This window comes from Cucurbita pepo, chromosome LG11 (assembly GCF_002806865.2).
Source record: "Cucurbita pepo subsp. pepo cultivar mu-cu-16 chromosome LG11, ASM280686v2, whole genome shotgun sequence".
Lineage (NCBI taxonomy): Eukaryota > Viridiplantae > Streptophyta > Magnoliopsida > Cucurbitales > Cucurbitaceae > Cucurbita > Cucurbita pepo.
Genome location: NC_036648.1, coordinates 8,851,586 through 8,863,273, shown reverse-complemented (window position 1 = coordinate 8,863,273; position 11,688 = coordinate 8,851,586). Strand labels below are relative to the sequence as shown.

General features: G+C 29.8%; 2 protein-coding genes and 1 long non-coding RNA gene across 5 annotated transcripts in view; 1 reads left to right on the top strand and 2 right to left on the bottom strand.

The window, feature by feature from the left end:
- The window catches only part of LOC111805224 (topless-related protein 4-like), a 15,856-nt gene extending 15,634 nt beyond the window's left edge, over positions 1-222 (bottom strand). For all 3 annotated transcript variants that reach the window (XM_023690183.1, XM_023690185.1, XM_023690184.1), the window contains exon 1: positions 53-222. The gene's annotated coding sequence lies outside the window, so the exon portion shown is untranslated. The remainder of the gene's footprint in view (positions 1-52) is intronic.
- Positions 223-8,585: 8,363 nt separating this feature from the next.
- Positions 8,586-11,350, bottom strand: LOC111805249. The gene is made up of 5 exons (XR_002816635.1): positions 11,258-11,350; positions 11,005-11,150; positions 10,264-10,483; positions 9,300-9,555; positions 8,586-9,220 (listed from the first exon to the last, which is right to left on the bottom strand). It is a non-coding gene; the product is annotated as an uncharacterized LOC111805249 (long non-coding RNA).
- LOC111805248 (transcription factor MYB82) lies at positions 10,501-11,673 on the top strand. Its single transcript, XM_023690222.1, has 3 exons — positions 10,501-10,633; positions 10,828-10,957; positions 11,066-11,673. Exons 1-3 carry the CDS (start codon positions 10,504-10,506, stop codon positions 11,529-11,531), a joined length of 726 nt encoding a protein of 241 aa, XP_023545990.1. The 5' UTR covers positions 10,501-10,503; the 3' UTR covers positions 11,532-11,673.
- The last annotated feature ends 15 nt before the right edge of the window (positions 11,674-11,688 follow it).

The window sequence follows — 11,688 nt, the reverse complement described above, 5'->3', positions numbered from 1 at the left end:
AAAAAAAAAAAAAAAAAAAAAAAAAAAAAAAAAAAAAAAAAAAAGGCAATACCTCCGCGAGATTGGCAAGTCAGATCGGAAGTCTTGGATGAAGACGAATACGACGAAGACTAAGAAATTTAGAGAGTTTCAGTGAATTTTCTCGCTCTAGTTTCTCTCATTCCGCTCGTTTGGTTGAAGCTTTTATACAGAGAAAGAAGAGAGGGTTAGGGATTTGGAAGAGAGAATCGTGCAGCGAAGAAACAGAGGCATCGAACAAATTAAATACCGCGACCGGAGAACGAGATGATAACTCATTGAGATACGTTCACCTACTTATCAGTTGATAGGTTGGAGACAAACGAGTGATAAGTAAATCCACTTATATTTGTCTTAAATGGCTCGAACTTGCGTGTATCTTCGGCTGCATTTGCGGGATTTGCGAAGACTAGTCGCTGTAATTTCGCCCACCTAATTTTTCTAACTTACCAAACCATTAGTGAAAAGACGAAAATAGCCTTATAGTCATTGCTTTTTTTTCTTTTTTTTCTTCTTTTTTTGTATTATTCGAGAATGAAAAACAAGACAAAATTAATTAATATTTGACTCACGGTCTAGATTTGGATAGCTCGATGTTTTAAAACTTGGAAACGAATTAATTTTGATTGAGGCATAATTTTGGCAAGTACACCTAATTTTACTTGCTCGAGACGAAGAATCGTAAGCTGAGGTTGACCGGTACAACCTACTTTAATGCTTAAATTATAATAAATTGAACTGGTCTCGAGCTAAGTAAAAATAATGTCGTAGTCCTATGTATGAAATGAATTTAGTTCTTTAATATTAATCCATGCTTGAGTCTATTTTATACGATACGACCACGTAACTTACTTTAACTTAAATTAACATATTTTATTCACTGTCGTGCTGTCTAATATATATATATATAATATATATCACTCCATACAAACTTGGATTTTAGATTCATAACGTGCGTACCAAACGACCCATAATGATGCAAAATAAATAAATAAGAATGTGTTATTTAGGTCTTTTCCCGAAACACGGGCTACATAACTACTCTTCACGAACTTGAATACAAATTCATGTTATCTAACTCTTCTCTTCTCCACGAACATGGGCTATATAGCTACTCTTCACGAACTTGGATACAAGTCATGTTATCTAGCTCTTCTCTCTGAACACGGGACCATATAGCTACTCTTTACAAACTTGAATACAAATTCACGTTATCTAGCTCTTCTTCCCAAACACGGACTATACAACTATTCTTCATGAACTTGAATTTTAGATTCAAAACGTGCGTGCTGAAAACGACTCGTAATGTTTAAAACCGCTTATTATAGGAAAAACAAATAAGCATGGGTCAATTCAATGGTGGATGAAATGTCCATTTCATTTTTCCAACCAACCAAACATACTAATAATGAATAAAAATTAAGGAAATAAAAAAATAAAAAATAAATAAAAAAAAGGATGAAAGAGAAAGAGGAGCGTGAGATTCACGCGCTGAAAGATGAGGTTTGGAGTCGAAGAATTGCCGTGCAAAACGTGGACATTTGGTTTGAAATATAAGGCACGGAAAAAGACGATTAAAAATATATTTTTAAATCTAAACCATTTATTTTGGACACGTGTCAGTCACTGTNACACCATCATAGGAAAAATTTTGCCAGTCAATGTTTATAAAATAAGAGGGAAATCAAAAAATAAAAAATAAATAAAAAAAAGGATGAAAGAGAAAGAGGAGCGTGAGATTCACGCGCTGAAAGATGAGGTTTGGAGTCGAAGAATTGCCGTGCAAAACGTGGACATTTGGTTTGAAATATAAGGCACGGAAAAAGACGATTAAAAATATATTTTTAAATCTAAACCATTTATTTTGGACACGTGTCAGTCACTGTCTTTCTTAAATTTTTCTCTCTCTCTCATCCTAACGACGTCGTATCCAGCACCGCTCACTGTCACTTCGTCAGCCTACCTAATCTGACTTTTATTTATTGCTTTTTTTTTTTCTTTTCTCATTTTTATTATTTATTTTATGATTATTTTTACTAATTTTATTCTTTAATTTCTTTTAAATTATAAATTGAACTTTAATATTTTTTTTAATTTATGGATTTACTAAATAACAAAATATTTTAAATTTAATAGATCGATTAAATTTTAAAATTTGTAGATTTTTATTTAAATTTTAAAATTTGTAGATTTTTATTTAAATTTTAAAATTTGTAGATTTTTATTTAAATTTTAAAATTTGTAGATTTTTATTAACTTATTAGATAAAGTTAAAATTCTTTTAAAATTTTAAAAATTGAATATATATAATTTTCAAATTTAGAAAAAACTTATATCTCTTAATTTTTGAAATATCCATAAGATTTTTAATTTTAATTATTAAACTTTTATTGATTTTGGATTTTGAATTTTGTATATAAATAAATAAAAGTAATCTTTTGGGATTTTAATTTATAAATATTTATTGATTTTTTATTATCTTTACTTTTTTTTTTTCTTTCCCTTCTTTTTCCATCTTTTATAAATCACAATATTTCATATTTTTTCAAAAACATTATGATTTATAAAGTTGGATACACAAGAAAATTTTAAAGTTAGGAATAATTTTTTTAATACTTAACTTCTACCGTAGAATTCAATCAGCTACATATCTAGCGTGATTTTGATGGTTAAATCATCGACATAATTATTACTGATGCCGGAAACAATAAAAAATAGATTATCGAGTTACGTCCACATCAAATGTGAATAAGTTTTAATATAAAAACGCCTTACGCGCTATGAAAAATTCATGTAGCTATAGCTAATTTTCTAAATTTAACGACATTATTCATAGTCGTTCGGCAAAATGACAAAAAAATTAATATATTATGTAAATATTTTTCTTTGTTAATAAAAATGATTTTAAATTTTAATTTTATAAGAATTGATTATATTCATTAATTTCATATTATATTTTTAATTAAATTTTTAGCTAAGTTTATATAACCATAATTAATAGACATATTTTAATAATATATTGACAAAATAAAAGTAATTTAAAAATTAAGAAATTAATGGAAATTAAAAACAAAAAAGAGTCCCATGATTAATAAAATTCAATAAATAATTTTTAATATTAATTAGAATATAACAATTAATTTTCATTTAAAAAAAAAAGTTGAAATATTAATTATTAGTCAAACCCACTTGAGGTAGGTGAAGCGACACGTACACATCTAAAACAGGCGAGTACCAAAATTCCGTACTCGCGCGAGTAGAGTAATATTTTCTCACTTTCAATTACTTTTTGGCCCATTAAAAAACAAGCGTGTAAGAGACGTATTCTAAAATAAGACAACGACCTTTTGCACTTATCTCATTATACCGCTTATCATATCGTATCGTGGAGCGTGATTTTATCGTATCGTCAATATCTCGGGAGAAACTGTCTATTCCGTATGGATCGACATTTTTCTAAACCGTTCTAATCAGACCCTTTCGTTTTTATCTAGAATGATGGGAGTGTGTGATTGTCTACATGCTGGTCTATGTTAACAATTGTGGAATAATTCCACAGCCAAATCAGAGAGGAGAGATTGTTTGATTTTTTTTTCCAACACATATTTATTACATGATTGACCATTCTCGACCCGAGTTCAATCTCTGGCAGGTATTATTTGGTCTCGAGTACCGTCCGTTTTTCTGGATGATAAAACCCTTTTTGCTAACATTTTAAATAGTTGGTAGATCGAGAATCTAACCCAACGACAAAAACATCGACGACTATGTCAAGTGCAGTAGTACAACAAGCAAGAAAACGATGTATTTATTGACGAAATCAATCCATCAACCAAAAGAGTCGTCACATTAATAAGCTAGTGGCTAAGCCAGCTTGGTTCCCCGAATACTACGGTAGGACATGGATAAGTTTTTTTTTTTTTTTTTACGTTAGTTTATATTATATATAATGGCGAAAATAAACACAAATTTTTTTAAAAGATAAAATAATTATTCAAAATTTTAATCTAAGAAAAATGTCAAATAATGGCATTTAAAATTTTAGACCAAATTTATTGTTAAGAAATTGGGTGTGTATTTTCCATGGAGAAATTTCAAAAAAAATAAATTCCCAATTCTTAATTTTGTTGAAATGGGGTTTGTGATGTCGTATGTGGGGAGGAGAACAAACCACCATTTATAAGGGTGTGGAAACCTTTCCCTATTAGACACGTTTTAAAGCCTTGAGGGGGAAGTCCGAGAGGGAAAGCCCAAAGAGGACAATATCTGCTCGCGGTGGATCTGGGTCGGGTTTCTCATAAATTTGAATAAATAAATAAATAAATAAATCAATACTTTTTTAATTTGTGGTTGAGTGGCTTCAAAATGTTGAAAACTTATTTAAAACAAATATAAAAGGAAAAAAAAAAGAATTTTATTATTTATTATGATTAATGAAGTTCCAAGTCAATGTTAATTTTTGGTACACTCAAAAAATTAATGAAGATAGTGATTGGAGTATTTTTTTATCAATTTAATTAAGACCAAAACTTCGTGAATAATATGATATTTCATGGTTAGGACTATTTATTTTGATTTTTGGACTCGCTATATATCTTTATAGTGATATGATATTGGCGACTATAGATTTAAATATCTCAAAATTTTGATTGTTTATCGGGTAATTGTAATTAGTTTTATGACTTATGAGTATATTATGAAGCTGAGATTTAATTTCTGAATTTGCTATTGAACACAATTATGACATATGAAATATAAATTTCAAATTGACTACCAAATAGTCCTTAGTATTTCAGTATCGGGTCAGGTGAATTCAATAATAGACGTCTGTTGACATTTCAGCCTTCCTTCTCCTTTCAGGGCCTACTCGAAAGAGAATCCAGTGTTTCTTGATCGTGAATATCTTAATAGGACGAACCGCCCCGTAGTTTGCTTCGAAACAAAACAATTAGAATTAGGCTCGTTGAACTGGAATGTGTATTATCCATATAGGGGAGGATGAAATATCACTAACTCAAATTTACAAATATATCGTTGGAAGCTAAAAAAAAAAAAGTAGGAATATTCCGTAACTTTTTAAATTTTGTAAATGTCGAGAAAATTATTTAAATCGTGAACATTATTTCAAACATGTATATTATAAAGTATAATATAATTAAAAAAAAAGTGTACTAAAATAGAACAAAATGGAAAGTGAATAAAATTGAAGGAAGACTTGAGATTCTAAAGGAGACTNAGTGAATAAAATTGAAGGAAGACTTGAGATTCTAAAGGAGACTGAAATAGAAAATTAACAAAAATTAACAAAAATTAAAGGATTTAAACTGTATTTTAAAATTAAAAAAAACCCCACAAATATTTAANTTTTTTTTTTTTTTTTTTTTTAATTACATTATTATTATTATTATTATTATTATTATTATTATTATGATCGGTTTTTGAAATGATGCAAAAAAGTTGGAAAAGGGAACCCTAAATCTTGGCAAAATGGGCCCCAAGAAAAAGAAAAAAAGATTCACTAAATAAATATTAATAATATTTTATATTTATTAAATTGTTTTAATATTTTAAGACTAATTATGTGTGAAATGATTCCTACTTTTGGTCATAAATAATTGAAGTTTTATCTAGTTAAATATTTATAAAAAGAAATATAATTAATATAGAAAAAAAGTAAAAAGAAAAACATAATTTAACCATTCAAACTTTTATTTTTTTTTTGAGAAGATATATTTCACCCTTTAAAAAAATATAATATGAATAGTTTGGTAGGTCATATCGACTAAAAAATTTGATGAGGGCTCGATAAATTTCAATCTAATTATGTGAATGATAACGAAACTTCTAAATACTAAAAAAGAAAAATAAATTATAATTATAAGAATAAAAAATGTGAATATTTATGCTTAGAGTGAATAACATCAAACAATATAAAGATATGTGGAAGTTCCATTGTTGGAACGAAGTCAATTCCTAAAAATATTGGAAAATTACATAAGTCCATGAAACTATTACGAAATTACAACATAGCAATTACAATAAAAAAAGAACTAAAAATGAAATTATTGTAAAGGAAGCTTCCTTTCTTTTCATTTTTGGTACGGTCAATTTTAAAATAATTAAAATCATTTTNAAAAAAAAAAAAAAATATATATATATATATATATATATATATATTTGAAATATGGGTTTAATCATTCAAAATCAATCTGTATTTGTATTTGATTTTACACTGTTGAACATGATTTTTATACCGTCAAAATTGATTTTGAATCATTGTAAACATGTTTAAAAGTAATTCTGGAGATGAAAAAAGTGATTTGAACAATCTCGAAAAGTGTCATATTATGACATTTCTTAGTATTTTTAAAATAAGATAAAATTTAAGAGTGATATACACATGTATAAGAATCAAAAGAAAAATTCTACCATTTATCTATTTTTTTCTTTCGTAAATAGTTCCTTTATACGTCCTATAATTATTAAATGATGATTAAGACAATAAATGATAATAATATCATTTTTTTTTTTTGCTAAATATATANAGGTTTTTTTTTTTTTTTTTTTGGCATTTTAAACAACATTATTATTCTAATTGAATAAAAAATTCCTACCAACAACAAGAACCAAAACATTATTCTTCTAATTGATCCCAAAATTCCCAACAACACCAATAACCAAAACTTGTCCCTTAATTTTGAAGCAAAGGTGGTGTTGAAATCACNAAAAAAAAAAAAAAAAAAAAAAAAAAAAAAAAAAAAAAAAAAAAAAAAAGAAGCTTGCTTTGTTAATAAGCAAAGTGCAAGGGAAGTTGTGAAGTTGTGACTTCTGTGATACGTGCGCGTGTGGGTCCATGCGCACACGTGTAAGAGGAAAAAAAAGATTAAAGAACTAAATAGACTAATATGCATATCTCAACTAAATATTAAAAGAGAATTGATGGAAGAATTTCAATTTACATTTTTCTCAGCTTAGTTATATGTCACCGTGATAATGATACACAATGACAATGTAGCATAAATAGAGCTTCCCAAGAAAAGAACGACAATTTAATCCTGAGCGTTGTGTAAACTTTAAAAGATGTTCAATACTACGTATTGTTTTTTTTACAATTCTTAAAAACTTTCAACATACAAGACAAAGGCCTCAAAGCAAAGCAAGTAGACAATATCATCCCATTATAGAGAGTTGTAATTCCTAACATAGTATCGAGTCTTGATTAAGGGGAGATGTTGGATGAAAGTCCCACATGGGCTAATTTAAAGAANAAAAAAAAAAAAAAAAAAAAAAAAAAAAAAAAAAAAACCCAAATTCTGTCCAATCATTTCATTTCTAAGCTTCGGAATTTGTGCTCTTACTTCCTAAAAGTTGCTACCTGTTTTTTTTTATTGGTGTTGAATTCTAGGTACACCAAATTTCTTATATTTTATATTTTACTTTTTACACTATTTTCCCTACTGTTCTTCAATTATTTTCACCACTCGGCAATATAAAATAAAATTATAGCCTATTATATAATTATACAATTACATCATTTATCCATGATACTAAAATAAAATAATTAGTTTTCAAAATTTGTTTTAATTTTAGAAAAACAGGCGAAATTTTCTAAATAAGAATACAAAGAACAAATATAACTAAAAAAAAAAAAACCCTTTTCAATTCAATCAAACCCATAAAGNGAAAAAAAAGATTAAAGAACTAAATAGACTAATATGCATATCTCAACTAAATATTAAAAGAGAATTGATGGAAGAATTTCAATTTACATTTTTCTCAGCTTAGTTATATGTCACCGTGATAATGATACACAATGACAATGTAGCATAAATAGAGCTTCCCAAGAAAAGAACGACAATTTAATCCTGAGCGTTGTGTAAACTTTAAAAGATGTTCAATACTACGTATTGTTTTTTTTACAATTCTTAAAAACTTTCAACATACAAGACAAAGGCCTCAAAGCAAAGCAAGTAGACAATATCATCCCATTATAGAGAGTTGTAATTCCTAACATAGTATCGAGTCTTGATTAAGGGGAGATGTTGGATGAAAGTCCCACATGGGCTAATTTAAAGAATGATCATCGATCNAAAGGAAAATTAAAAGTGTATTTTGGTAATTGCATAAAAACATTATTTTAGCCCTTTAAAAACACATTTGGATTATGAACATTGATTTACTCTTTTTTTTTTTTGGGCAATTTAAATCATAAAATCCAAAGAGAAGGGTTCCCTCCAAGGCATTAAGAGTACTATTTGTTTGACCCAATACAAGTATTGGAGAAATATAAAATACAGTATTCATATTTTTAATTAGTTTTTAAAATTTATATTATATCTATCCATGTACTTAAAATAATAGAGAGAAACACATGGCAGTCAGAGATGAAGTCAGAGAAAGTGGAGAGTCAGAGCACTAAAAATGACTGAATATAGGTAGTGAGGACAAGAAAAAGCGATTTTTTTTATAAAAAAATGGAAATCAATTTTTACATGGCCTTGCTTTTATAATGTACTTCAACTGAAAAAGCTGAAAGAACAAAAAAAAAAAAAAAAAAAAAAAAATCTAACCTTGTCATGTATTTTAATTCTTTCTCGAGTTCGATAAAAAAATGAGTGATAATATTAAAACATCTAACCATCTATCAGAAATTAGTAGACATTTCCGATAGTTGTTTCATGTAATATTTTTGTGTACAAATCATTCAAACACGTTTTTTCTTACCACACCAAGAAAAACCAAAAAACAAGAACGTAGTTAATCCTTCACACACCCATCAAACAACACACAACTAAAAGTTTAAGAAACTATTAGGCATTTTAAAAGTTAAAAGAACCTTTTCCACCCAAAGGATAGTAAATTTAAAATTTAGGACTTATTAGACACAAATTTGAAAGTTCAAACGACCAAAATTTTTAGCTTTTAACCAAGAAAGAGTTAACAAAATCCCTTCCCCTTGACAAAAAAACGAAGTAAAAAACAGACAAAAGCTCTTATTAATGGACAATTTGGAAACGCCAAAGATAAGTGGAAAGAGTGAAACGAGTGTGTAGGGAGGGAGTGTGCGTGTACCTGGTGGAGAAGCATGAGACAGGCAGATATGCAAAAGGAAAAAGCTGAGAGTGATGAGGGCAGGGCAGGGGAGGGCAGCACAGTGTAGATGAATGGATGTGGAATCTTTACAATAGCGCCCTGTTGCAGCCTGCAGGCAGATAGATAAATCAAATAGAAAAAATGGCAGACAATGTGAGAAATCATATCAGTCTCTTCTGTCGCAGTACCAATGCCTGCCAATGACACACAGAACACTTCAATTATTTCTCTTTTCAAACCTGTACCCAATCGCCTGCTTGCTTCCCCCAACAAAAGCTGCTGCTGCTGCTGCTGCATTGTTTTTCTCCGAGTGCCTCACTCATGAACGCTTGCTAAATACTTAAGCCTCCTTCACTTCACCGACAATCAAAATCAAAGGGTCCAAAATTTCATTGTCGTCATTCTATCTTCTTCTTCTTTTACTGTTCTTATTGTGTCCATGCCCTGCGATAAAAAAAAGGATCAAACTACAATAAGAGTGAAACTTTAAAAGAAAACTTGAAATATAAAGGGTGGTGAACAATTACATGAAAAGCACAGTAAGATATACATACAAAATCCAAATAACTTTTTTTTAAATTGTTTTACAAAACAAAATAAAAAAACTACAGTAAAAAACAAAGTATTCGTTTTGTCTGTGTATATATAAAAAAGAAGGGAAAACTGTCATTTTTGTCGTTCAAACCAGAAGCCAAGCAAAGAGAAATAATCCAATTTTCACGTAAACCGAAAAGTTATAAGTAAACCACCAAAAAAGAAAAAAAAAATCCATCCTCACAGAACAATCATTGAGCTTCTTTTTCAAATTTTCATACCCATTTGTGGTTTTTTAATTTTTATTAAGAAAAATAAAATTATCCCCTCACAAATCTTTGGTTGAATATACCTTTTAAAGACATCCAATCCCAGCCAAGTAAAAAAACACACACAAAAAAAATAAAAGTTGTGAAAATCTTTCCATATTTGAAAATTGGGTAACAACTTGTTTTCAATCAAATGAGCCACATTTTATAGTGAAACTATTTTGTAATTAGACGACTCCTGTCAATAAGGGCAAGAACTAAATTTTTTTTTTTTTTTTTTCGAACTCCGCAAATATTATTATTTTAGCAACTGGTCTCAATAATCTTCACCAAGAAGAGAGATAACTACCTGTCTTGATTGAGAAGCAGGCAGATACGCTTTTAGCAAACCAGGGCCCGCACGTCAATCTGCCAGCGCAAAGAGAGCAATGATGATGCATGCGTGGCCCACCATTTCAACATTCTGCGAGTAATATTTGACAGTGCTGGGTGCCCATTTTGCTGTCATATATAGGAAGAATCCAATCATAGTTGTCATCATTGCACCCTGTAAATGTATTGTCACCAACCTGAAAGAGGAAAAAAGGTGATGGAGGAGAGTAAAGAGATGAAGCAACAGCTGAAGAAAAATTTGTGGAAACCAGAAGAAGATTTGATCCTCAGAAACTATGTGGAAACTCATGGCGAAGGGAATTGGGCGACTGTCTCCCAGGAATCAGGTAAATTTGGCCACAAAAATGTCTAATAACCAATATAAAATGTGCCAGCCATTTCTATATCCGCTACTATATTCATCTTTCTCAGAACTCTATAGCACGATGGATGGAGTTTTTAAAAATGTTACACATATATCAGGAATTAGAGTTTTCATTCATGTGTGAGTGTGTGTGAGCTTTCCTCCATTGCCTCTCAGGTTTGATGCGAGGTGGGAAAAGCTGCAGGCTAAGATGGAAGAATTACCTCAGGCCTAATATAAAACGTGGGGAGATGTCCAAAGAGGAAGAGGATCTAATTATCCGTATGCATAAACTTTTAGGCAACAGGTCAGTTTGTATTGCTTTAACCTCTCAAAAGCTTAATCCATACTTACAGTAAAGAGAGATAACTTGCTGAATGTTTGGATATTTTCAACGTGTTACTTCTTGAATCAGATGGTCATTGATTGCTGGTCGGCTTCCTGGTCGAACTGATAACGAGGTGAAGAACTACTGGAATACCCATTTGAACAAGAATGGCCTGCAAGATAAAAGAAAAGCTAATGACTCAAACAGCCACAAGAAAAATGACGACGACAACGACGATGATGTGAATAATAAGAAGCAGAAGAAAGTTATCAATCAGACTTGTTATCCTCAGCCACCAATATGCATTGACAACGGGAAAAATTTGGCTCATGATACACAGAGAAGAAACCAGGAAGAGAACAGAGAAGTTACAGATCCTTGGAATATGGATGACATAACAAGTTCTCATTATAATATAAACTCTCCAATAGTACCTGCAAATGACGCGACATTTAATTTTGACGACGAGCCTTACTTTGACCACCTCGATCCCTTCTTCCTGTTAGAAGCATTTGGATGCAGTAGTGTTCATGCATCACTGGATAACATGTAACTCATAATTCTCTAGGATTTGAGAAACCCCCCGTTCAGGTAGAGGCTTTTATTGTCAAAATCCTTATTCTTTTCAACCCAGTATGATAGTAAGTTGCGCCACCTCTTTTAACATTCAGAACCAAGCTTTAAATTCCACGCAATCTTTTCCTGTACTT

Coding starts and splice junctions, on each gene's coding strand:
- LOC111805248 (XM_023690222.1), top strand. CDS start 10,504: ATGGAGGAGAGTAAAGAGATGAAGCAACAGCTGAAGAAAAATTTGTGG. Junction 10,634..10,827: donor GACTGTCTCCCAGGAATCAG/GTAAATTTGGCC, acceptor ATTGCCTCTCAG/GTTTGATGCGAGGTGGGAAA. Junction 10,958..11,065: donor CATAAACTTTTAGGCAACAG/GTCAGTTTGTAT, acceptor TTCTTGAATCAG/ATGGTCATTGATTGCTGGTC.